This window comes from Chanos chanos, chromosome 4 (genome assembly GCF_902362185.1).
Source record: "Chanos chanos chromosome 4, fChaCha1.1, whole genome shotgun sequence".
Lineage (NCBI taxonomy): Eukaryota > Metazoa > Chordata > Actinopteri > Gonorynchiformes > Chanidae > Chanos > Chanos chanos.
The window spans coordinates 42,422,032-42,448,959 of record NC_044498.1 but is presented as its reverse complement, the minus strand read 5'-3'; the positions used below and the strand labels follow the sequence as shown (position 1 = coordinate 42,448,959).

Here is a 26,928-nt window from a genome sequence, read left to right as displayed (position 1 = left end):
AGTGTCCCAGGAGAGAGAATAAATTTTCCAGGACTGACTATAAAAAAGAAGGACAATTGAAATTGTAGCCTATTGAAAACCGGGACAGGTGGCAACCCTAATGGCAGCAGAGATGTCCAGTGTCTGTTGACATTGTTTAACATCTCATTCATCTACACCAACAGTCAGCCTCCATTCTAGTAATAGCCAGTGGGATTGCTGAGTTGACCCAGTCCTGTAACTTTCTAGCTCATTTGGACCAGGCTGTATACTGATTGAACATAAACCCATTCATTAGAGTTAAAAACATCACAAAAACCATAGTAAAGACCCTCCAGATTCTGAAAATTCTACTCTATCATATATTCCAAAAACAAAAATACATGACTACCAACTTACCAACTGCCAACTCTCTGAAAGAATGTGTTAAAGTATTAACATGTCCTAGGATGAATGTCACCATAGCACCCTTAATTTTTTCAAACAGTCAAAACACTGTACTGAAATACATATAGCACTGCAAATCTTTGAATCACATAACTTTCAAAACTGAGGTCCCAAATGTAATTGCAAGGACTTCAGTAATAAACTTTTCTTATGTTAAAAAAGGCCATCCTCCCCTTTAAAGCCCTTTAACCCGGAAGATATAATAGGATATCATTTCACTTCCTGTTTATCTGATTCGACATGGCGTCTGAAACCGAGGTAAACAGAACAAAAGTTAAGCTTATATATAATTTTAATATTTCCTGCACTTCTTTGTAGATTAATTTTCTGGAAGCCGTATGTTATAAAGCGAATGATTTATTTCAGTATCTCTCTACATGTTTACGTGAAGCTAACTTAGCCAAGTTGGTAAGCTACGTGCTAACGTGTATGCTGAACAGAATTTCGCAGTCGGTAAAATGTCTTATTACATTTACAGTCGTTTTGTACAGTAGATGACGATGACGATGACGATATTTTAAATTTGCTGTGTGACAACAAGTCCTGAGATACAAGTACTAATGGCCTATGTACAATTTTAGCAGATTTGTGCTCTCATCGTATTTGTTGTTGTTGTAGCAATATGCCGAAAAAGTGTTTTACTCGTTTTTTTAGTTTTTCGATTTTACTAGTTTCACTCGTTTGTTCCGTAGGTATCTGTGCCGGTTAATGAGGATGAACCAACTGAAAGTCCGAGGGCCCAGAAGAGAGAGGAGAGGTTACGAAAATTTCGAGAACTGCATTTCAAAAGGGTGAGAACACTGATACACTCATATTCTATAATACATCTATATCATGTATAGCGTCCAAAAAAAACAAAAATCAAGACAGATAAAAGAAGCAAAAAAAAAAAAGACTGTAGAGTCATCCCTTAGTAAATCTGTGTGTTTATTACATCTCGTTTTATGTTTATATTTCCTCTAAATGCTTTTCCATGAATTTGTTTCATCCTAGAATGAGGCGCGTAAACTAAATCACCAGGAAGTGGTGGAGGAGGACAAGAGACTGAAGCTGCCTGCAAACTGGGAGGCAAAGAAAGCTCGTTTAGAGTATGAGCTTATGGTGGACCAGAAGAAAAAGGTTCGTACCTCCAGTCATGGCGGACTTTTTTTCCTCCAGTCAGGTGCATTTTTGCCATCATCGTAAGAACCAACAAATACTTGGATAGTTGAAAAACACAACCCAAGGTTGTAGATACTGTTTCATTAATGTCTGTTATTTTCTGCATAACATAAGTGAATGTAAATCTCTCCAAAAGTTTAGGGAACATACTGAGATGTAAGAACCTGTTCGGACCTCTTCAGTTCCTTAATTACGTTCTACTAACTAGTGTCTTTAGTGTCTTGTTTGAACAGTACTGAATGGGTAACTGACAATATAAAGTGAACACTTGGTAAAATGAGGGTTACAAAGTTGTTACTGAATGTTACAAAGCATACTGAAAGCTGGTGTTTCCACGCAAATGAGGCTTAGGGGTTCAATGCTGTAGCTAGAGACAGAGATCTGAGTGACAGAACAAGGATCGATTATTGGAGTAATTCTGGGTGATGTTTAACGAGAAATACTGAAATTGACGTGGAAATGTGAGGCGTGGTCGTAACCATCACTGACTCTTTTTTTCTATGAATAAGTTGAGATGCCAGACAAAACAAATGGGCAACAGTTTGGTCGTTGAAAATATCAGCCCTGGAGTAGGCAACAGTAGGCAAAGTTACATACTCAAGTGCTTGTTTCCTATGGTTAGATCCACTCAACTGAAATGGTCAAGGGAGTTGCCAGTTTATACAGAATTATATTTGTCCTGTGGAAAAGCATTTCTGTACTGTTGTTAGTGGCCTCTCTCAGGATACAGATTCATCTTTACACAGGGCTTGAGTGGGAAATGAACGTCTTGATGAGTTGGAAATGATGTACACTCTATGTCTTGAGCCTCCCAGTTATCAAATCTCAACTCAGCTGAGCCCTTATAGGAGATTCTGGAAGAACAGCCAAGATACCACTATCAACAGTAGGGCTGCATGATATATAGAAAATATGCAATGTGCGATAAACGTGTTGGATATGAGATGTGAAAAAACAAAGACTGAAGCGTACAATTTCAGTGTGTCTTTGATTGTACATGCTGCAGGTATAGGCCATGAACATGAATAGATGGTTTTTGCCTTATAATGAAATTGAACTATTTTCCAAGTTTATTTAATACCCAACACATTTTGCACAAAACCTGAATTTGCGAGTAGTCATCTCATTTATAACCAAAGTACTACCATACAATGACTTGACTGTTTTACATAGCTAGTCGTACTCTCTGCCGCTTTGCTTGTCTCATCTAAGTGCATCACCACACACTCACTGTAGACTTGTGCATGGTAAATGGCAGAGTAGGGTATACCTTTGTTCTGTACTTCTGACAACTGTCTGGCCTTATGTATCTCAAATGTTCTGATATCAAAGCCCTTCGCCATGTGTTAATCATCGAATTACCATATTGACAATAAAAATACGAAACATCAGCAGCCCTTATCAAAAAAAAAAAAATTAAAAGCCAAGCATTTTCTTGTGGAAAAATGGTGTCACATCCCAGTTCCAGGCATGTTATGCTGTTGTTTCCTCTATTTTAACAGATACATGTCAATTGCTTCTTCTTTTTTTTTTTTCATTCTTTCGGATCATGATCGTAAACTTTATGTTAATGCTTAATAATAATAATAAAAAAAAAGGCAACTAGGACTATCCCTTTGTTTGGTCGAGTTGCGTATTTAACCTCAGTTTATTTTTGCTTCCTCGGGAAGCCGAATTTGGACTAACAGAACTTTATTCCAAACTGTGTTCTTTTACTAATGCTTAACTGAGAACTGCCTGTGTTTAACTGATGCTGTCATTAAGATCAAAGACAGACGACAATGCTTTAATTCCCTGTGAGTCACATGTCTCATGCCCGTGTTTCAGGAGTGTGCAGAGCAGGGAGAGGACTATGACCGCGTGAAACTGCTGGAGATCAGCGCGGAGGACGCAGAGAGATGGGAAAGGAAGAAGAGGAAGAAGAACCCTGATCCTGGCTTTTCAGGTTTGAATAATAAGTTTACTGTGGATTCAACCTGTGGCAGCTTTTGTCAATCCTTTTTTGTCTCTCACATCCTTGACGGGAACAAACGGTTCACTGAATTGTCTCGTTCAAGATTTAGCGAATTCGTGTTTTCTGGTGATGACCTTAAGCCTAGAAATCTTTTAAGGCTATAAGATCTGTAGAAATAGATTGAGAATGCTCTCTCAAATTAGTTCATGAAAAACAAAACAATTAGTAGTTCCCCTGAGACCTGATGTTGCGGAACTCTTTTATTTAGAAATGGTTAAGTGAGGGAAATAACTGAAGATCCATCTTAACCCTCAGATTAGTTAACTTCCACTGAAGTTTGTAGCGCTACAATGGAAAGGATTAAAGACAGCGTTCAGCACATACTTTGCTGCAAAAGATCTGTGTAAATATATGCAGGAATTCCTACCCATACTCATGAGTTATTTTCAGACTCTCTCAGATATGGCCGCCATCTGTTGGATTTAACAAAAAAAAAAAAAAAAAAAAAAAGATTGTGAAATTAAAATCTGCAGGAGGTTAGAATTTACCGTCTGTTTGTCATTGGTTCTGGTGATTATCTTTCTCTCTCTTCCACTCTTTCACTCCTGTACTCTGACTCCGCCCTACTTTGACTTCGTCATCTATTTGATCTATCTGTGTATTTCTGTGTGTTCTAACTGTATGTTCTCTGTCTCTCTCTCTTTCTCTCCCTTTTCGTAGGGTACGCTGAGGCTCAGTTGAGGCAGTACCAGCGGCTGACCAAACAGATCAAACCAGACATGGAGAGCTATGAGAGGCAGAGAGAGGAGTGGTGAGCTGCTCCATAGATGACTTTACAGTCTCTGACTTTCTCCAGCTGTAGTGTAAATTACACATTGAACACTTATTTGCACCCCAGGAGATATGAAGGCCTAATACTGTTTTATCAGTATGTGTAAGAAGTAAATATCTACTGTGACGCTGTTTTAGCTGGGTATTGATTTTCAGTTGCATTGTACTAGGAGAATATGCATTTCTTAGGGTTGATATGATGGTGAGAAGGAATATGGTCTGTTGACTTCCTGACCTTTTTGCCACTCTCCATTCCTCTACCCACAGTGGAGAAGACTTCCACCCTACCTCCAACAGTCTGATCCATGGCACCCATGTACCCACCAAAGAGGGCATTGACCGAATGGTGGAGGATGTGGAGAAACAGTAAGAGAGAGACAGAGAGAGATAGAAAGAGAGGGAGGGAGGGAGTGTGTGTATGTGTGTGTGTGTGTGTGTGTGTTTTCTCTGCACTGCATTAGCTTGGCTTTTTGTCTTTTCCCTTTTGTTAAGGAGCTGATTTTAGCTCCTGTAAGAGATTAGACTGGGCCATGGCTGCCAAAGCATTACGTACAGTTTTTTCTTTGAAGATGTTTAAAGAAGCTTGTGATTGTGTGTGTGTGTGGGTGGTTAAGGAGGGGCTTCAGTGATTGAAAATTGACTTGTGTCTGTTATATTGTCTTTGCGAAAACTTGTGTTTGATTTATTTGGAAAAAAAAAATGAGAATGTTCATGATTCTTCTTTCGCAGGATTGAAAAACGCTCCAAGTACAGCCGGCGTAGAGCATACAACGATGACTCCGACATCGACTACATCAACGAGAGAAACGCCAAGTTCAACAAGAAAGCAGAGCGTTTCTATGGCAAATACACAGCCGAGATCAAGCAAAACTTGGAGAGAGGAACTGCTGTGTAGCTTTGGTCACTGTCAACTTACTTGCTGTGTTATCTACCTGCTCACTTTTAAGGGAGAGGCACAAATGTCAAAAGAACAACCCTTCATCATAATATAATATGCCAAGTTTGTGCATATTAAGATTGTGCACAAATGTCATTGTGTTTTTCCATTGTGCTCTGTCCCTAAATAGGGTCAAGTCTCTTGTAAATTAGGGAGATTGTCTTTGTTTTTGAGTTCCTTTGAGAAAAATGGAAATTGAGAGCCATCTTTGGGCTTTTGAGTAGCTGCAATATTGGACAGAGAGTACAGACGTGTGTGTGTTTGTGTGCGCGTGCATGTGCGCGTATGTGCTCGTGTGCATAAAAACGGTGTCCGTTTTTACTAGGAATTCTTTTTTTATCCTCAGTTGAATTAAACTCATTTTAAGTGTTTGAAGTAAGTGCTGTTCCAGTGTGATGCTGTTTAGTTGTGTGTTGATATTATCCAATTGCGTATGTGCACGTAAGCAAGCGTGAGAAACCAGTGGTACCGTTTATCTTAAGGGGAAAAAGCATGCCATACTAAGGACCTCAGACTGAGGGTTGTCTCAGTGTAGGTACAGAGGAAGGAAAAACAATTCACCAATTCAATTTAGCCATTATCTATCCCATCTGACATCATCTGGCAAGTTCAGCTGCCTTGCAGCACTATGACATTGTGGGTGGGGGTGGGGGAGTGTACGTGTGACCTGAACAAACATCAAAGTGGAATGCAGAGATTCCCGGGCTGCTCTAATCTGCCTGCTCCTCTCAGTCATCAGTGCAACAAGACCACAGCGCCCTCTAGAGGTTGCTGGTGTACACCAACATTCCAAGTGAGCTGTTTTAAAAGCAGCGTTGCACGTCGCAAAGCCTGAATTACAAGAATACAACATATGAAGAATATAAGTGCTTGGCAAATGTATTTACAATAACTACAGTAACTATATAACATTATTGTGAAACCAGACTGTAATTTCACACGAAATATTCAACACTGATGATCCATCCTGTGCTTGTTACATGAGTCTGATCTGCTCATGTGCGTGTTCCATCTGCATACAGGAATGTGTTATGAATTAGCCTCATAGGGCTTTGACAACTGGTTTTGAAGGGGGGCTCTTTTCAAAGGCAAGTGTGTTAAGAATTAGTGCCTTTGAAATAAGTTGTTTAAGATTTCCTCCTTTTGTCCTCAGTGGCAGCACTGGTTGGTGGCTTGGGGGCGGGAGGGCAGGAGGGGGGGGGGGGTCCCAATACAAATCATACACTTTGATATTTGAGCCTGTAACTGAAACCAAACTGAGATTCATCATCGGAGTATACATGTGCATTTGCGCACACTTTTCCCTCAGTTAAGGTAGTTATTTAATAAGACTGTACAAAATGAAGGAATAAAATCAAAAGCCACAGAAATGAATTCTGTTGTTCCAAACTTTTAAGAAGTAAGCATTTTATGAGGGTAACCTCTGAACGTTATTCTACATGTATCCACATCGTAAAAAAAAAAAAGTTTCTGTAAGCCTTCACTCAGCCATGAGTGCTATAATCTACAGCAGTACCATGTGCACAGATGGCAGGGAGCCTTTTTTGTCATTAACAATGATTCAAGACCAGTTTGATTTTCTTACAATGGTTTTCTAGAGTAAAAGGACTGCACTGGCTGATCTTACACCAGCTGGCCACAAAAACCGAAACCAGGAGATAATGGTTCTATCTAAATTCTATCAGATAATGAAATGAGTACATTTTAGATGTTTTGAATAAGGGATATAAGATCTAACAGATTCTCAGCGTTTTCCCTTTCCAACCCTTTGGGACCCACAGAGTTATATGTAAATAAGAGCTGACCAGTTTATTCACTGACTGGGTCATGCTGGTGTCAGACTCAATAAATTGAAATGCCATGGACTGGCAATAGAAAATACTGCTTGTGTGTAGGCAACCCATCCAGAGAGATACCACATTTGCAGACTTATGCTGTGATCATACACTGTCCCAGTGGACCAAGTCTAATGTCAAGACCAAGAGTATTTGTATTGTGTATCCATTGTCTATCCATACTGTATAGAGTTAGGTGCGCTGAGAAAAGAGCAAAAGCTTCATAAGGAGGTTAGCCTGGTTCTGTTGTCAAATTCAAGAATGAGATCATGAAAAAATGTCTCACAATGTCCAGGAGCAAGTGACCACAAATGATGACATGCAAGTCCTTCAGGATTTAAGGACAGAAGACAGGTGATGCAGAGTTTAGATTTTTGTTTTTGCTTGTTTTTCACCTGTCATGCCCACGTTTGTGTGCAAAGGATTGATAAGATTTGAAGGTATTTAAATTGGAGGGCTCTTTGATGGTGATGGATAGGTTTCATTGTTAAAATCATTAGAGTGCTAGGACAGGCGCCTTTATCAAGTGAAAATTACACTCATGTGATGAGCTCAAATAGACGCCTTGGCACCATGGCGTTAGGAGAGCAAATTAGACATCAAATAAAGTTTGCCTGCAAGGGTTGATTCGTAGCATTTTTCTCAAGCCAAACTGAAAAGGCATTCTGTGTGCGGCAAACAAAGGGCTCCTTTATGTAAGTTTGTGCATCTTTTTCTTCTTTTGCACTCTCTCTCTCTCTCTCTCTCTCTCTCTCTCTCTCTCTCTCTCCCCCCCCCCCTCTCTTTTTCCTCTTCCTCTCTCTCTCTCATTCTCACTCTCTCTCCTCTGAAAATGTGGCAAGAGTCTTTTGTGGTCTCGCCAGAATGTTTTAGATTTAAAGGGTTTGGAGTCCCCCATGTGGCAAGATGCAGGCTTACAAGCTGGAGGCAGAGACACATGTGCACACACACACACACACACACACACACACACACACACACACACAGGGGACAAAAGTCTAAGTTGAACGAGGTGTGTCAGAGCTGAGGTAAAACAACATTTCAGTGTGGAATCACATACAGGAGATCTGCACACCCTCTTGTATCTAGTCCTAGGGAAGTGCTTACATCGCTTTAGGATACCAAACCAATGCATGTTTACCTTATTCAAGTCTTAACACTCTAAATTCATACTGTCCGTACATCATCAAACTTGACAATATCTTAGCTCTTGGTGCAAGCTACCCATTACCCATTATCAACTTTTCCAGAGCATTTTATCCATATTTCAAGAATATGACATATCTGAGTCTATTAAGTCAATAAGAGCTTAAAATAGAGGCAATGAAAGGAAGCAAACTGGGCCAGAAGGTTGAGAGTTGGTGTGAAAAAGATATATACCACGATGGGAACAGAGAGACCTTCAAGCACCGTGGAGGCCTTGCAGTCAAATGCATAGATCACACAGGAGATTTACTTATCTTCATCTATCTTATTCATTCAGAGGACAAACCAATCAGCAGGACTTTTGTTTTTCCACACTATGAGAAAAAGGTGCCCTTAGGCACAGAGGAATAGTATGTTCTGCTTTTAGTGGAAATAAAGGTTGAGGTTGAGGGTGAGGTTGAAGAGGGAGGGTGTTTTCTGCCCAGAGCGTGTTTTGTGGATAGGGCTATGTCATGTTGCTAAGCCACACAAATATATGAGTGATTAAAGATAATTACCACAAAGAGTTAAGTCCCCAAAATTTGTTTGTGAAAATCAGAGATATTTGATCTTACTTTAGGGAGGTACACTATTTGCCCTTTGCAGCTTGTTTGTTTGTTTGTTTCTTTTGATTTTAAAGTTACTGCAGTTATTTAAGCTATTTAAAATTCCTGAAGTAATATGATTGTCCACTCTCAAAAAAGAAGTAAACACCAAACAGAGCATATACATCAGGCTAATTATTTATTTATTAAATTTTTTGTCTGTGGTTCAAAAACAAGTTTTTCTATTGTGCTGCTAGCATTAATAAGGGTTTGTGAAATGTTACAACTTCATAACTAATACACATAGTATGATGTAATAAGGCCCACTTTGCACAGCCGTACATTCAATATCTTAGTCACTGAACTGGTTTTAACAAGTCACTATTTCAATACTTTATAATAGTTTGTTCACAGTTCTCAGTTTTCCACATCTAATCAGACATTTTTGCTTATACAAACATATGTTCATTTGCCAGGTACGTTCTAGAGCCTGGAGTATTCCAACCCATCTAATATAACTCTTCAGTCTCCTTTGAAACATCAAGCAGTTCAAATGAGGCCACTGTAATGTCTTGCTCCAGAGGTGAAAACAGGTAACTCAAGAGAGGACATGTTCAAAGTTGAGGGGTTGCATTTATGGCAGACTGTTTGGCATGGGTTTAGACTTCTTTTAGGTAACAAAAGTGGTTTGCTGTTCACCTGCCAAACCAAGTCTCTGTAAACACACGACTTAAAATGGTGGGTGATATACGGTAGTGTTATTACACTGAGCGACATCTATGTCTGTGATCTAAATGAATCTCTCATTAAAACCACAAGGATAGCAGACAGAGGCTCCTTTAAGTAATGTGTGGGATGTTTTTGTTTTTATGAGTCTGATATGTATCACCCCATTAAACACATATTTGTTGTTGTTGCACCACCTCAAATCAATGGATATATCTATGAACCTGCAAAACACCTTTAAGGCTTTTCACTAAGTGCACTCCTATGAAATACAGTTCTAGTCACACAGTTATAGTTTTTTATGGCTTTGTAATAGAAATTGTTTAGAAAAACACCTCAAAGAGCTGTGCAGTACCTGCACCTTCAGTAAAATGAGTGAGCCACAGCTCTAAAGGCTGGGTGATTATGCCCACCAGATAAGGCTCTGGTTTGTCTGCTGAGCCTTGAAGTAGTAGCTATTTCTGACTAGGTAGTTGGAACACGCCATCTGTCTACATTTAAGTCAATAACATGTAGGCACAGCACAGCCCTGACAGAGAGAACTTTTTCTTGTGAGGCACAGCACTGCCACTGCCTGGCCCAGCTCTGTTACTGACAAAATGCACTGCTAATTTATTGCTGCAACTAATTCCTCCATTTTAAGAGATTAGCCTTGTGTTGGCTTAAAATACTATGTTGGTTATGTTTGTTCACACCATGTTTTAGTTTTTTAAATGCTCATTTTCAGTATTTTTTTTTCCAGAAAAAAAGGAACTTAAGCATTAACAGTACATTTCAAAATATCACATTTCCCCATTAGAAAGAGAAAGTCTTACAGGCTCCACCGGTATGATCCAAGACTCAGATTAATTTAAAGCTTCACAAATCATTATTAAGTAATATCATGAGACAAAGAAAACACACAAATTCCTTTCAGTTTCACAGTTTATTAGAAACCACTGAACAGCACAAAACATCACAAAATATTCAGAAAATCCCACCTGTTCGACATCCTCTTGTCTTCCTCCAACTTAATTCACTTTACATCTGAAAGAAAACATCTATGATGAATTCAGGTGCCCATATGCCCCCTCCCCCCTAGACCCCCTACATACAAACTATATACAATATATACAATGTCCATATTCTCCATCGCACTGATAGTGTATGGAGGACTAATGTTTTGCATTTTTAGAGGAAGATGATGACACCATGTTCTTGACTGGAATCCACTGTCCATATGGCTTCCTGCTCCCCACATTATCCACTCTGGAAGTTACTTTAGCCTCAGTGACATGAAAGTTGGGGCTGGATGATGGCTTGGCAACAGCATTCTGTGGAGAAAACAACGATGAGTAACTGTTATATGTTGATATAAAAACTATCCCTATTAATTCATTAACTAGACTTATCTTCATGACTAACAATGCTGATACTCTTACTAAGTTAGACTTACATTAATACTGAAGGTAATGGGTTTCCTCTTGGGGGACGTCTTAGAACTGTCCTCGTCATCGTTGGCCACAGCAGCTTGGTCCTACAGAAAGAAAAGCAGGACAAACCCATTTAACACTAAGCAATGTATGACCCATAAACTACAATACATTCCAGGTACACTGAACATAGAGAATACTTTCTTCCTGAGCTCATTACACATGCATGAGAATTCAGAAAGGATACAGGCCTTGTAATAGCACAGCCTGTAAATCTACTGACTTTAAGCCTGCTTGATATCTACACAGCCGCAGCTGGTGTTCATTCATTCTGGCTGTGCTGCTGTCGAAAAAGAAAAAAAAACAAAGAAGAAAAAGAACAAGTGGGGGTAGTCCTATGCCTATGCCAGATTTTTACAAGGCAAATTTCATAAAAGAAACCAGAGCATAAATACAAGATCCTTCTCTGTTTCAATAAAGTCATGAAGATGCAGGTTATTTCCAAACCCCCATTCGGCGCACGACCCGTGCGCAACTTATCTTTGGCATACGAGGAGAGAGAGGGTTCTTGTCACTAAAAGGCAGTCCGTACGCCTGAGCTTCTTCAGACAGACGGAGGATGACTCTGGTAAATAACAACGCACCCATTTCAACCAAGAGCAAACACATAATTACACATATCTTGCAGATCCTCTCTTTAAAGTGTGCAAAATGCGCGTACTGCAGTAACATTACGACATTACGTGTCATGAAAGCAGCTGTCAGTCATGTATGTGTGGTAGAAACTTAGTGTCAATGTGCAACTTTGTATTAAAATGTGCGTGTTAAGACTGCAACCCATTAAATTCAGAACGTAACTTGGAACGTAACCTTGTACTTGACCTTGAGGCACATTTATTACTTAAACCTTTGTGAAACCCCAATGGTGTCACTCAAGTCACATGTCTGCCCCCTCATTTTCATAATCCAAAGGGTGGAGGAGTGCAGACCACTGTCATGTGATCTACAAGAACAGAAATGGATAAAAAGAAAAAAAAAAGAGCAAGTGAAGCTAAACCGTGCTCCTGAGAGGAGTGGCAGGTTAAAAGCTAAGTAGTAACACACACAGTCACACACATCATACATTCGCTCACACACATCACACACACTCATACAAATATTAACACACGTGCTAATACCATTTTCCAATCCAAACCTGGACAAATGAGGACGATGTTGGAATTTTTTTTGCCATCATCCTGATCCAATAACATAGTCCACTGGTCAAACATATTTGCATGTCTGAGGAAATAGATTACAAGGAAATCTAAATTTGGGGGGAAAGGATCCACAGTCTAATGCTGTGCAGATTAAACAACGACGAAACCTTTTCTCCACAAAATAAACATATTCCAAGAAAATCCCAAAGGGACTACATTAACAGTAGGACTATTTATCATTAATGACAGGAGCCTCTGACAATACTACCCCTGGATTTACACAAAAAATGAGACTGATTTCTTTTGAGCTACTCAAACCACTTGGTTGCCTTTAACCAGATAGGCCCAGACAGACAGAGGTATCTCCCATTCAACTGACCACACCAACAACCAGTTGACCGGTCTGTAACACTCACCTGTGCTTGGTTCTTTTGTGGTTCTGCTTCAGGCCTCACCCTTTCTGCGCTTACAGCTGATGGCTTCCCCTCCTCCAGCTCAACACCCTTCAGACTGGCAGGGAGCTCGAGGTTCTGTACTCCCAAAATTTTCGTGGCATTTTCTTTAGCAATCTTCAGAAGCTCCCTCTTTTCTGTGAATAAAGTTTAAAACACTGTTACTCATTACACTCCATGGTTTATGGCTCAAGACACGCAAGAGAACAACCAGCGGAGCAGCTCACCTTCACGGCTTAGATGGATTGTGGAACGCTCTGGAGACCTGGACCTGCTCCTGTAGCTCCTCGGGCTCCTCCTGGGCGATGGGGAAAAGCGGCACCTGTACCTTCCCACAAACCCACTCACCCGTCGGCGGCTCAGGGACCTCGACCTGGATCGGGACCTGCGTGAGCGCCTGTAGTACCGGTCCGGAGAAGGCGAGGGACTGTAGGAGCGGGAGTGTGCCCGGTAGCGGCGGGGAGGAGATCGACGGTACCTGCGGTAGTCTGGAGAAGGGCTGTAAGAGCGAGATCGTGCTCTGTAACGCCGAGGCGGAGAGTGGCGATGGCGGCACCGAGAGTAGTCAGAGGTGCGGTGGCAGCGTGGGTAAGAGCGGGAGCGTGAACGAGAGCGGCTGCTGGACGAGGAGTAGTCAGATGACGAGGGGGACCTGCGGTGGCGACGGTGCCTGGAAGACCTCCGGGAGGATCTGGAGGAGTAGCTACCACGGCTGGAGTATGAGCTGTCACTGCTGCTGCTGCTGGAGCGAGAACGGGAGGAGCCCCGGCTGGATGGGGCCTTCTGGTCAAAGATAAGTCTCATACCCTCACTCAGACGTGCGTGCTGAGCCTGGTTGGCCCTGTCCTCAGTCTTCATGTTTGAGTCTCAAAAACAGGCCTGGACAAAGATAAATCATTGCATTAGTTGTCAAAATTTTCTCTAAAGGTAAATACCATTCACTTGGAAAAATCTGTCCAGTTTTTTTTTTTGACCCATGATTACCCAACTGCCACGAAATACTTAAAACAACATACCCACGTTTCATGAAATGAATGAAATATACACTACTAAATAAAACGTTTAGTCTGTAACTAGCTTCCAAAATACATAAATTGACAGTGCATAGCAAGGCACAAGGAAATTTCTAGAAGCGCAGAAAATAGGTCAGCGGTTGTGCAACAGAAACTCCCCCTCCCGTTCAGAACGTCGCGTTACACAACTCTGTGCTGGAAATTTCCACGTCCCTCAGTGTCCTCACTATGCGGGCCGTCGACATGTTGTTAATAGATCGGTACTGACAGTAAGACAACTGCACAGACGTCACCCTGTTACTGTCGCACACAAACAACATTTACACTACTCGTGATATAAAAACTATCCCTATTAATTCATTAACTAGACTTATCTTCATGACTAACAATGCTGATTAATTTCGGTTTACCCAGGTACACAAAAACAATACGAAGCCAAGACTCTTCTGTAACGCTTAAAAGGCGTATGACTGGCTGCTCAGAAAAAGTCTCGATAAACACCCTGACAAATAAGCTAAAAGCTCGTAAAGCAAGTACTTAACTATTTGAATCACCATGGGAACAAGCAAAACTTCACTGAAAATTTGAATAACACTGAACCGCATTACACTATTATTTGTTTAAGTGACACATATGTTTACTAATTACATTATTAGACGACTGCTAACTTACCTCAGATGAACAGTTAAGTATAACTTATCAAGAAAAAAAGCCAAGCTAAAAGTTCCTGGCTGTTAGCTTAATATATGAGACTGGCTAGTTCGACCAAACGACACTATCGAAACTAGCCTTGGTGAAATCTTTTTAAAACAAGTCAGGCCTTCCCGATTTGATCGCGCTGACAATCTGAATCTTGTTTCACTGGAAAATAAACGCCTATTTATGAAATACGTGTAGAGTAAAAAAGGTAGTCGTCTGAAATGTCGTGTTAGCGTCGATACGTTCCACACTACAATCTTCTCTTCCTGTTCTGAGTGCTCGCTGAATTCGGTCTGAGCACAGACTCGGTTGCGAGGTGATTTTCAAAGGGACCCTGATGCAGACTGCGTCATTTAAAGGGGAGGAGGTTCTGGAAAATTCCAACTTGTCAGAAAGCTTTCAAAAAATATCTAAAAATACAGAAATATTAATCATACAGCGATTGGAATGCATGTTTTACCTTTACACTCTCTCACATAACCTGTTTTAACAAATTCCACGCCTGCTAAACGTATTCACAGCACAATAAATCAATAAACAACAGAATAACAACCCCCAAACGATTATTTGACGTTATCGCGAGACTCTACTGTAACTCTTCCCCTACTTACTTACTACCTACACTGTAAAACCTGCAGAGCAAGGAGTGACTGGACATAATTGTTAATCAACTGTCTCGAGTAACTTGGAATACAACGATTTGACAATGGATATTTTAGAAATCCTGCCGCCCAACTTCGGCTTTGTTATTCTCACGTATCTCTATAGCTGGGTCATGCTGACTTACCTCGGTGTTAACGTTGGTTCTGCAAGAAAGAAATACAATGTGAAGGTAGGTAATGTTAAGTCAACTCTCTGTTTTGAAAGTGTTCAACTCCTGCTTGATCTCTGCCTTTTTGTTTCTAACAACAGAATGAATATTAATTTCGCCTTGTTACGTAGAGCTTTTCCCTTCACAGCAAGGCTGTTTATTTCTTTGTTACGGATAATCAGTCTAAACTCTCCATTCTATGTCAGTAACATGCTTTATTCCGTTTGACATTTCAGTACCCCACCATGTACAGTGATAAGGAACCAGTTTTCAACTGCATCCAGAGGGCACATCAGAACACACTCGAGGTGTATCCACAGTGGCTTGTCTTCCAGACTATTGCTGCTCTGGTCTTTCCGGTGAGTCCTGCACATAATAAAACGGAAGGATGCATAATTTTCGCCGTCCTGAATGTTTATGCCGTAAACACTGAAATGACCCCACACATCTTTCTGTCTTATTTTCCCCATTGTCTCACTTTCTCTCCCCCCACCATAAACTAATAAACCACACACCCACACTATGTTTTTTTCTATTTAATGCATACTGAATTGATAGGAATTCATGCTGAATTGCTTATCCTAATGTTTGTTTTTCCTTTACTCAGACTGCTGCATCTGTGCTTGGAGTCATCTGGGTAACCAGCAGGTTCTCCTATGCCTGGGGTTACTACACTGGAGGTATGACTTCCCAACCATGTCTCTGTGGACTTATGAATGACTACTTTTCAAAAGCTCTTTTTGTTTTCTTTAATCTATTCAAATTATCGTGAAGATGATCATTTGTCTTTGTATGCCATTCCTCACTCTATCAAAACATATATTTCAAATATTTTTTAAAAATATTATACATTCAGCAGGTTTTTACTTTCCCCGAATGTGTCAGTGAAGTAACTGAACTCATACAAGTAATACAGGACCTTTGTCATTGAATTTATACTGTGGCCGTGATAGACTGACAGCTTTGTCTTGTCTTCTTTCAGATCCTGCAAAGAGAATGCAGGGGGCATATGGATACATCGGCTATTTGGGTGTCATCATCCTCTCCATCTATATTGCTCTGCAGCTGCTGGGGGTTGTTTAAGCTCCCCAAGAGGAATTTTTATCAGAATTTTTGCCCATTTTTATCATAATCACACATAATCATGTGCAAATCTGGGATTTATCATCTTAGCACCATCTTTTTTAAGCCTCATGCCTTCCATTTTATACTTTGAAATTTTCACCACTAATTTTGAAAATGTGAATGTTAAGTAGAATGTTAAATATCGCACTTGTCAAACTGAATGACCAAGAGATGTGATTTTGCTGTGTGGCAGCACTGATTATCATGAAGGGCACTTGCCATACCTTATTTTCATATGTTTGTCTCCGTAGAGCAAAATACAATAAAAACAAATTTGAAAAGTCTGCATGAAGCTACTCTTCTGATTTCAGTGATATGATGGAACACCTGAGAAATAGCTGTTTCAGGTTGTCATGGACCGCATTTACAGGTGGAGATCATACTCGTTGTGTGACACCTCTATTCTATTCCTTCACACGCCCTGTAGACTGTATCACAACCAGAGTCACTTTATATGAAATACTGTCTAAGAACCTGTAAGATTTTACCATGCAGTTTCATGTGACTCAAAACCAGCCAGACAAGTTAATGAAATATAGAAACATTTCAATAAGATCTTAAAATTATGACAAAAATAACATTGCCTCTGTTAAGCAGCAGTATTTTGCACTCAGTAACAGATGGCTTTTAAATAATAAAATATGTTTTCTTTGAGGTCATGTTGCTGGGGAGATGCATTTTCAGTTGATGTCTGCATCCTCTTCATTTAGCTCAGACTTCGCGTTGGTCGATTAGCAGAGCTTGAAGCTGCGTGCACAAAGGCGGCGTTAGAGCCTCTTGAGCATGCGCATAATAGAGGTTTATAGGAAGCTGTGGATTGTCTGCTGTCCGAAGATCTGACGCGAAAAGCGAAAAGTCGAGGTACTCGAACGAGACTGCGTAAAGGTATGACTATTTACATCAACTCATTGTGATTTAAATATTGTAGGTTATTTTATGTATACAAGTTTTGCGATGGCTTACATTTGGGAATGGATTTGAGATGTGGCAAGGCTCGTCAATAGGCATTAAAATGTAGCGTTAAATTCGTTTACAGCTTTGATACAGTAGGCTACATACTCAGTAATGCCAAGACAAAATCAAAGAATTTTGCTTTGGTTTTTGAGGACAGTTTGCTTTGTTCAGAGAAATTGTTTTTGTTGGGCATGACATGACAAAATCGTTTGTATACAGCTGAATTTGCCTAAGGGCATTCCAACTGCACAGGATTTGCGCAGGGTAAATTGGTTTCGAACAACTCCTTGTAGTTTTGTACTTCGTTTACTAAGTGTACAATACTGTTCAAGCAGCGAAACTGAGCAGCTTCATATACACCTACTTGTTTCTAAGCAAAACATCGATTTCCTCTGTCGTAGTTTCAGTTTAGCTCTGTCTTTGGTGTGGCTTGAAGTCATTTGCTACTGACCATACACCCATTGTTTGTCGCTTCAAGCACATGCGACTTACTGATTTAGAACAAAATTCGGTAGTTTTGACTGAAATCATTCCAAGTACTTATCTATTGGGTACAAGCTAAATACATCGATATTCGTAGTTTATCAGTAGTTTTGCTTGTTATTTACCCTCTGGTGACAACAGCAAACGAATAAAATCTCTGATAGAACTTTCATTTATTTTCTCAAGTTAGAATCATGTCGGGATTTCTAGACGGCATCAGGTGCGGAGATTGCGAATGCAGTGTGGACTGGAGTGAGAAAAGGAATACCATTGCATCAATAGCCGCTGGAGTGCTTGTAAGTTTATCATATAAAGCGCATCGCTGTATTTTTACGGTGAGAAGCAAAGCTTTGAATAAGCGAGTCCATCTCATCTTTTGCTAATGTGTACAATGTCTTCTTTATTGTCTTAGGATCTTAAGCAACGCATATGCATGTGGTGTGTCTCTTGTGATTAATGCACTAGTTGTATACAGTGTCAACTCTGATATTTGTGACTTTCGCTGAAGTTGAATATTGTGTGTAACTGTAACAGTTCTTCACTGGTTGGTGGATCATCATCGATGCAGCAGTCATGTACCCCGATGGAAATTCATTCCACCACGCTTACCACACCTGTGGAGTCATAGCCACCATAGCCTTCCTCATGTAAGTGCTCAAATTTCCCTCTTTACCTACAAGATCATATCTGTAATCAGTGTACCCAGTAACTTTCCTGATCCGTAACACTGTAAGCAAAACTACGTTTCTGACCTCACATCAGCAGTTAGGGCCATGATCTGTCTGTCACTCACATGTATATGCATATGATGTCATCTAAAATGGTTCGTCAAGGAAAAGAAAAAGCAGTAGGCTGCCGTTACTTTTAAATGAAGACTGAAGTCTTTCTTAGTCTCAGCATCAGGCTAAATCTTTAAATGTTCATTGTTGTCTGTGCTTCGTCCTGTTTATTCCTGAAAATAACTGCCACGGACAGATTGCACCTCTAATGCCCTCTGCTCACAGTAACACACTTAGATAGGAGAAGTCTCTACTACTTTAGTGATGGTTTATGTCATATTTTTCTTAATGTCTGTTTTAGGATTAACGCTGTATCAAATGGCCAGGTCAGAGGAGATAGCTACAGTGAAGGATGCATGGGACAAACAGGTATATGTGTGTGTGTGCGTGAAAGAGAGAGAGAGAGAGAAAATATATGCTAACCGTTGCTGTATATCTGATATAGGATGAAAACCATTATTTGAATATCTCTGACAACAAATCACGTTATCAAAATTCTTTTACTGTGCCAGCATGCAGGAGTTCTCATGAATCATGGTACAGTTATCTTTTTATGGTCTGCTGAACTTGTTTCTCCTGCTCAGAGACAAAGATAAAGCCAATATAAAACCAACCCCAAAGAGGCTGGTTAGATATTGGTCTGTGTAACAAACCTGCTTGACCTCATTTCCAGATTAATTGGATTGAGTAGTTGGCCACTCATGTGCTTGTATGTTGTTGTTTGTAATGGTGCTGTTAACTGTGAGATACTGTCACTCTGTGATATCTTTATCTTTGGATGCTTTCCTCTTTTTCCTCCAAAAGAAGGGACATATAAACCAATGTTAGCCTTTTAAGGCGTCGTTGCTTAAGCCAAGAAGTTGTGTACTAGATATATGTTTTACGACCTTTAGGATCAGCTACGGGGTTTTTTTTTTTGCCATTTGAAAGGTTTGCAGTTCTTGCCAATAGGATTTTCCACAAACAGAATTGACTGAGATGGTGTTAATTACAACAATTTTGTATGAGGTTTTTACTCAGTGCCTGGTCTATCCTTAGGTGCAAAGGTCTGGTTACTTATTGGGTTCATGCTGGCATTTGGCTCTCTCATTGCTTCTATGTGGATTCTGTTTGGAGGATTTGTAGTGCCTGGTAAGCACGCTTTTAAAACATCCAATTTCCGTGAGATTCACTGCATGGCTTATTTATTTACTTTGTAATTACTTTTATTTGAACCTGTAATGTATTTTCTGAAACATTTTACTTATTAAAATTGTGTCATGCTTTGTATACGACTGTACCTCAATGTTTTCCTACCTGCTTTTAACAGGAAAAGAGCATGTGTACCCTGGTATTGCAGTCTTCTTCCAAAATGCATTCATCTTCTTTGGGTAAGAGTAATATGAGATAAAAAGGAAGGAACAGATAAAACCTGTCGTTGTTTAGGATTGTAATCATTTTAAATTTGGCGGAACTCCTTCTTCTTACAGGGGCCTGGTGTTTAAATTTGGGCGCACTGAAGACTTGTGGCAGTAGAAACTTGTTCATGATACGTGCCTGGTCCATCAATGCACTCCCTCCTCCCAAGCCACGTGTCTCATTCTCCCTCTCTCCCATACCAGAACGCTCAAATCGGTTCCTCCCCCTTTATTTGTTTTCTTTCTTTTCTGTCTCCTCCACTATGGCAACACTTTGACCATGTCAGTTTGTAGACTAAGTAAGGATTGTGCTACACAGCAGTTTTCGCATCTATCCAAACAGGACAAATGGTCATTTTAGATCACTAAAATGAGATTTCAAAACATTCTATTATAATTTGTCTACTATAGTGCTGTTTTATTTTCTTACAGCAAACCATCAACATTTTGTCTTGTCTAGATTTACCCATTACTTGCTTTCCTCATTCACATAACCAAAGCTCACTTGTTATAATTTTCTGTCAAGTGAACTGTTCAACAGATATTGCCTTGCTTATGGCAACATATTTTCTTGTTCTGGATATCTTATTTGTTTTAATTTGTTCTTTTTTTTTTTACCTGGCACAACTCACTATGCCTCTTCAGTTTTTGTGTTGCTTTCTCAATATGGCCTGGAAAATGTACTGATGCGTTGTATTTTCAGTGAGGGGTGAATTTTGGCAGCACATTCTCTTAGGTGTGTGCTAAACAGTGTCTCCTCTTTCTTTTAAAACAAGCTGCAGTCTCCCTTTTTAAAGAATACTGTCTTTTACATGTAAGATACATTTGTTATAATTCTGTCCCTGTAGGTTTTGTGTAATAAAGTACATATAGTTGGGAAATTCCACTGAAACCTGGAAAGAAACCAACAGGTTGATGATAAAAAATGATGCAATGACTCAGTGACTGCTTCTCATTTTCAAAATTTTCGAATTGTTATTGGAAGTGTTGTCTTTTTCCATGCATAAAAACAGTTCTGTACTTTTAATTTGCAATCATAGGTCTGGGAACTGTTTTCTTAAATCTCGTGTGTCTTGTAATTTGTTCTCTGACTGGGATAATGTCTTTTGAATTTTGGTGAGTACATTGGTTTGTAACCCCCCCTCCCCCTACAATTTTCTTTTGTTTGAAGAAATGAAAATGCGTCTTTGATGACTCCACAGCGCTAGAGACAACATGTTCCCTTTCACTTGTTACTCTTTCTTCCTTATTTCAGGCATTTCAGATTCTTTGAGTTTTGTTATGTAGCTTTTAGCTTAGTGTTCACTTATTTATGAATGGTTGTGTGTCTGTTGTGCAAAAGCTTTACAATATGGATGGGGGAAAGAAGCACAAATAGATATTTCTTTACATTCAAGGACAGAGGATAGGTCAGTGGGATAAGTCTGGTTGACACTAATAGATTAAGGGTGTTTGAGCCACCAGCTTAAAGAATGTAACCTTTTGCTCATTTAATCTCTACTCTTTATCTCATGTAACAACATTAAGATACTGCCTCTTTAAATGTGCAGTTATAAGTTACGCAGCAAATAAATTTATTTGAAATTGATAGTTTTTTTTTTTTCGAGTTCTCATTGCTATAATGTTTCTTTATTACTGTAGTCTTGTGGTCTTTCTTGCTTTTTATGATGGATTGCTTGTCTAAAGGTGTAGTTCTAAGGAGCGATGTAATTGATTCTTACCAGGTTGACAACAAGGTTAGTTGATTTTAACCAGTGAACTAAAAATTACATAGTGAGCTTGTCTTCTGGGCAGAATTACACAAATTAAGCCATCGATGACCATGTTATTTCACTCAATAAATATGCATAGATGTCATAAGTCCTATGAAAGCATAGCATAGCTTTCATGCATAGTTCTAAATTTGATTCTGCTGTAGAAGATTATTTTGGGTAATACCATGGTTTTGAGTATCCTCTATTTAGAATACGGATGCTAGATAATTGACAGAGAGACATGGTAGGTTTGTTTTAAGAAAGATTAATGAATGTCCAGACTATGTTTCAAACATCCTTTTCTTTGTGTTTACCAATGTAGCAATTTTGGGTCTTGGCTCCCTTTTTAATGAATGATCAGTTAATAATTGTAACTGTCATAATCGTGTTGCTAAACTGTTTAAAGTATTTGATTTCCTGGCCAAACACAAGGATAATCCTTTTATTAAGCAAGTCACACCATAAACACAAGAGCGGTAGAAAGAATAGTATTTTGGTTGACAATCTTTCATTGTCTAGCTAAAACAAAGGCTTTATTATGTAGTTATCTTTTAGGTAATTCAATCAGTTCACAGAGCCTTGCAGTGGTCTACTGTCTTTTAGCCGATGCTGTCTGTGATATATTTATCACCCCCCAACACACACACAAACACACGTCTCGAAGCACCAAGTCATTAACTGAAATCTTCATATTGTTATTTTTCCTGAAATCCACTTCTCCAACTTCTTTTTACTCCTCATTTCCGGGTTGCTAAATGTGGAAACTGAAAAATAATAGTTTGAGAGCAGGTACACAATTATTTATTTTCATGATGTCCACTATCAACAAAGGAATCGACAAATGCTAAAAATTATGCTAATATGAAATCAAAGTAGTCCTTACAAATAAACTTTCCACAGGTCATACAAGCAGAACCGCACCATATTCATTCAATTTAGTGACAAACCAGCCAGCATGATGAAAATTTCTCACCTCCCAAAATGCTTGGTCATCAAAACACTTCCTGTTCTGTGGTGCTCTCCAAAAATTCCACTTTAAAATGAATCCTAAATTCAGTGCAAAGACATAAAGAACCAGGTTTTATGAACTGTCTGAATATATAAGCCTTCTGACAGCACTGTACAGATCTAAGACATGAGAGCCTTTGGGAAAAATCTGATTTAAGAAGAACTTGTGTCAATAAAACATAAGATTTCAATACTTCAATATTTCAATGTTTCATTTCATACAACTTAGTGTGAATGGTGAATGATTTACATGAAACGCTGAAAACACCCATACCGTAATTTATTACCTAGGAGTGTGATCTCAACATACCTGTAATGGCTCCCAGGACCAAACTCATGGCGAGCATGATAAACAGGATACTGATGTGATAACAAGCAAGCCTGATCGCACTGAGGAGAAACCATAAGTACAATTATACTACAATCAGCATGTTCTGTAATCTCATTGTCCTGTGCTGAACTACATTATATGTAAAACAAAGGTTGTACGCATATACTGAAATTGTTACATTAATATAAGGCCTAGAAAACTCCAGTCAAATGTGGATTGAAATATGTTGCACACACAATAATGATTTTAGTCAGTTGCAATTGGTTTCCCACAGGAAGAATAAATGAGGAATCAATGAAGAATTTACATCAGAATTTAATCAAGCATTTACATAGTAGCCCTACTACAGGTAATAAATACTTGCAGGTGGAGAACTGTGATCAGGTCTGCAGTCATGATCACTTACATTATATTATCTTCAGTATCGATCAACTGTAGTAGTAGGCAAGCAAACCATCCCAGAATTCCCGGCATTCCATGGGCATTGAGGACTCCACAGGTGTCATGACACTCAAAGGCTAATTGCATGTGGGGCTACAGCAGAGGCATTCACAAACATTAAGTAATCTCACCAGAAATTCAGATGAGATTTCCCCATCCATGACCTCCTCTTGTGGTATGCAGTAGTACAAGGACTGTGCTTATATTTATGCGCGCTACTAAAATATTGTTTCCAGAATGTTGTCCAGGACTTTGTTGTGTTGGTCATTGTACATCATAAGCACCTCAGTCACATTAACTGTAAGTTAAATGGTATTACTGACTAAAGTAATCATAGATGACTTTAGGGCATATTACTTTATATCACATTATTACTTATAGCATTGCAGTGATCTAGTAACATTGTACAAAATTAGTGAAGCCAAAATTAAACAACTGTGCAGTCAGCATATGATAGCCAGAAGTTTTTTTCTGGAGAGTCAGTACCTTAAGGTAACGAAATCCCACAGCTGACAAAACAGCAGCTAATGAGCCAAGTGTCATTGCAATCCATGGCACATGGACAGCTGTCATAGCACCCCCAAAAGCAACACCACCAGCAAGTATTGAACTCTGCATGTGAACCTGATGGGAAAAATACATTAACAATATTAAATATTAAAGCATATTTTTTGTAATCATGTACATGCTCATTTAAACAGTATCAAACATTTCTACACAGTCCCTGGACATTGTGCCCCTTCAAACAGTAATGCTGGCATGTGAGAGGGATTGTAAGAGTTATTTTTGCTATCTAATGAAACATTTTCTAACTCTCCAAATGATTTCATACACCACCAGTTGTCTCCTTCATAGGTTTCACTAATCATTAACAAAAAAAGAATCATTTAAACCATGCATGTACGATGTCTGAAAAACCTCACCAGGTTGATTTTGCCTCTGGGACTGGTCAAGACAGACATCCCAAAAGCAGTGATTGAGCTGGCTGCCAGCGCCAGGTATGTGCCATAAACAGCACTCAAATTGCTCTCAATCTCGCGCCTCCTTGCATTCTTCAATGTCCACCATTTACTACTCAGCAGCACTAAGTTACAACTAGGCCAAAACATCCATAGGAAAAGGGTCCCTAGAGGGAAGAGAGAGAAGGAGACATATAGTGTAAAATAATGCCCTAAATGACATATGCAGGATCTTTGAGTTCCCTGATGAGGGCTGAATTGAATGGAAACAGCCACCGAAAACCACCAAGTATTTTCTTGCTAGAATGGTAATAACTCAGACTTTAAAATGGAGTCAATTTCAAGAATATTATACCATGTCACTTCACAATTCACTCACCTAGCATAGAGAACAGGCCAGTCTTGTGGTCAGACTTCTCTTTCTCATGCTGCTGCTCTGTTCCCTTCCGGTAAAGGACCCATGACGTCATAATGCCAAAGAATGCTCCAAAGATATGGAGATACATGATAGTGTTCATCACTTGTATCTGATAATACAGAAATAACAGCTCAGTCATTTTACAAACTAAGTTTAACATGGTTAACATACTACTCTTCTATGACCATTTCCTTACCCTAATTAGGGTCTGCAGCAGCCACTGACTGACCACAAATGACGTTACCTCCAGTAGAGCCATGAGCATGTACTGAACTGGATTTACCTTCCCAAGGACAGCACCCATTGCTATCAGAGAGGAAGCTGCACATAATTCTGCATCAACCAAGCTGGTAGAATGCAATCAGAACCAAAGAAATTAGCTGTGGCATAGATAGCTAAAATGTGACAGCTAATACAGGTATTTAATCAAAATAAATGACGGTTTTACAGCCATTAGCCCATCAGAAGAGATGGTCACGACAGTGTTACGATGAAATGTTATAATTACATATATCATTAGAGTGACACTATTAAATCACAGGAAAATCAGAGGAGGGGAAGCATAAGTTCTGTACTTTAGCCTTTTCATGTACGTCTATCTTCCAGGCATCATCTAATACCTGTCCAAATCAACAGCGATCTTCTTTCTGCTGTTCCATGTAGACAAGAGGAAGCCATTCAACAGAGTGGCCCACTGCACTGCCATGGCTGCGACCAGTAAACTGAACCCAGAGCCGCTAAATCCATAGCGCACGAGGAATGTGGTCAGGAATCCAAAACCCAGAAAGACCACCACATGAACATCCTGGAAAACTGAATAAGACAAATAACAAATATCTACTCTGGCAGTGAAGTTTGTTGCTAATTGATAAAAGCTCTGGCTAAGTTTATTGCTGCAAGAATACTGTCTACCTTGGGGAGGGTGTTGCTGGTGCAAAATACATCTCTTATCACAGCAAACCAGGGTTACCAGTCCACCCTCCACCCCAACGACACAACTACGCATGCAAAAAAAATAAATAAATAAATAAATAAAAATAAAATTAAATAAATAAATAAAATACATAGTCTCTTTAAAAAGTATCCTGAAAGTAATTTTAATGTTGTTCCAGTGAAATTATTTTAGTAAAAGCTATTTCCCTCAGAATTCCTGAGATTTTACCACAGAATACTGAATGTGTTCCTATGTACAGATCAGCTGTATTCTGATATGAGTGTCTCAGAATAACAAGTATTCAGTTCTGCATACCACGTTTAGATGAAAGTACATAAATAATTACGTTGTCCTTTAAATACATACATAATTACATTCTCTTTGTTTAGACTGATCCTATGACATGCTACATACAGGATTATTTTAAAATTTGCATGGAATGCAAGGAATGTTGCGTACAACCTAAGCTTTCAGAACACACTTTACATTTAAGTGTGAAAAAATACTAACCTGCATAAGTGTTGACCTGAGATGTTTCTTCAGTCCATCTGATTTCAATAAAAAAAGCAAAAAGTCCTATGAAGACTGTCTGAAGAAGAAAGGCCAGAACAGGCAGAAGTGGCCGGAGACTGGGAGCAGACCGTGGAGCCATGTCTGAACCTAACTGCCGAGTGCATTTTCACACATACATCTTGCAGCCATCTAATCTCTTGCCACCAGAATGGTGGCTGTCACCCTGCTCTCTCATTATCTGAAGTCCATTCAAATGGGCTTATAAAAAGATTTTCTTAGACCTTGAGTACTACAGTGATTCCTCCGAACTGCAGGAGAATATGCCTTTCATTACAACTTTGTATTTTTTCTTTTGGCTATTTCAGCATGTACACTAAAATGAGAATTTCTTGTACAAAAAAGGAAAAAGAAAAACAGAAATCTTTCCTTGTCTTCAATGTACGTTAATTAAAAGGTCGATAACTTAAGCATGGAAAGGAACTTGAATGTAGGTCATTATTTTGTGTCAAAAATCCCATTCCAGTATCCGATTTCTAAGTGGAAGGTTTTTTGTTTTTATTTTTGTTAAGGGTCAGTAGCTGGGTTTTTTTTAGGAGCAAGTGACTTTGTTAGATACAGGACGTCTGGTCAGGGAATCATCTCCTTT

At 39.4% G+C, this 26,928-nt stretch overlaps 5 protein-coding genes across 6 annotated transcripts; 3 read left to right on the top strand and 2 right to left on the bottom strand.

Moving 5' to 3' along the window:
* Nucleotides 1-643: 643 nt before the first annotated feature.
* On the top strand, nt 644-5,688 carry syf2 (SYF2 pre-mRNA-splicing factor). Its single transcript, XM_030771442.1, has 7 exons — nt 644-684; nt 1,119-1,217; nt 1,420-1,545; nt 3,415-3,532; nt 4,262-4,352; nt 4,640-4,738; nt 5,102-5,688. The coding sequence occupies exons 1-7, from the start codon at nt 667-669 to the stop codon at nt 5,265-5,267; spliced, it is 717 nt and encodes a 238-aa protein (XP_030627302.1). The 5' UTR covers nt 644-666; the 3' UTR covers nt 5,268-5,688.
* Nucleotides 5,689-10,514: 4,826 nt separating this feature from the next.
* rsrp1 (arginine/serine-rich protein 1) lies at nt 10,515-14,677 on the bottom strand. 2 transcript variants are annotated; one of them, XM_030770415.1, is made up of 5 exons: nt 14,349-14,677; nt 12,891-13,542; nt 12,628-12,800; nt 11,036-11,116; nt 10,515-10,913 (listed from the first exon to the last, which is right to left on the bottom strand). In XM_030770415.1, exons 2-5 carry the CDS (start codon nt 13,519-13,521, stop codon nt 10,755-10,757), a joined length of 1,044 nt encoding a protein of 347 aa, XP_030626275.1. In that variant the 5' UTR covers nt 13,522-13,542; nt 14,349-14,677; the 3' UTR covers nt 10,515-10,754. The 2 variants fall into 2 exon arrangements, 1 of the variants encoding a protein (XP_030626275.1); XR_004025234.1 differs by having other exon boundaries at nt 10,858-10,913; nt 11,036-12,015; nt 12,191-12,800.
* A 333-nt stretch (nt 14,678-15,010) lies between these two features.
* On the top strand, nt 15,011-16,595 carry mgst3b (microsomal glutathione S-transferase 3b). Its single transcript, XM_030770789.1, has 4 exons — nt 15,011-15,207; nt 15,423-15,545; nt 15,794-15,866; nt 16,169-16,595. The coding sequence occupies exons 1-4, from the start codon at nt 15,082-15,084 to the stop codon at nt 16,267-16,269; spliced, it is 423 nt and encodes a 140-aa protein (XP_030626649.1). The 5' UTR covers nt 15,011-15,081; the 3' UTR covers nt 16,270-16,595.
* A 510-nt stretch (nt 16,596-17,105) lies between these two features.
* tmem50a (transmembrane protein 50A) lies at nt 17,106-21,512 on the top strand. The gene is made up of 7 exons (XM_030771085.1): nt 17,106-17,196; nt 17,935-18,044; nt 18,283-18,395; nt 18,829-18,896; nt 19,566-19,658; nt 19,837-19,897; nt 19,997-21,512. Exons 2-7 carry the CDS (start codon nt 17,943-17,945, stop codon nt 20,040-20,042), a joined length of 483 nt encoding a protein of 160 aa, XP_030626945.1. The 5' UTR covers nt 17,106-17,196; nt 17,935-17,942; the 3' UTR covers nt 20,043-21,512.
* Nucleotides 21,513-22,382: 870 nt separating this feature from the next.
* Nucleotides 22,383-26,421, bottom strand: rhd (Rh blood group, D antigen). Its single transcript, XM_030771952.1, has 10 exons — nt 26,280-26,421; nt 25,456-25,648; nt 25,032-25,182; nt 24,797-24,944; nt 24,382-24,584; nt 23,945-24,082; nt 23,424-23,551; nt 22,997-23,076; nt 22,652-22,725; nt 22,383-22,442 (listed from the first exon to the last, which is right to left on the bottom strand). Exons 1-10 carry the CDS (start codon nt 26,419-26,421, stop codon nt 22,416-22,418), a joined length of 1,284 nt encoding a protein of 427 aa, XP_030627812.1. The 3' UTR covers nt 22,383-22,415.
* Nucleotides 26,422-26,928: the final 507 nt, after the last annotated feature.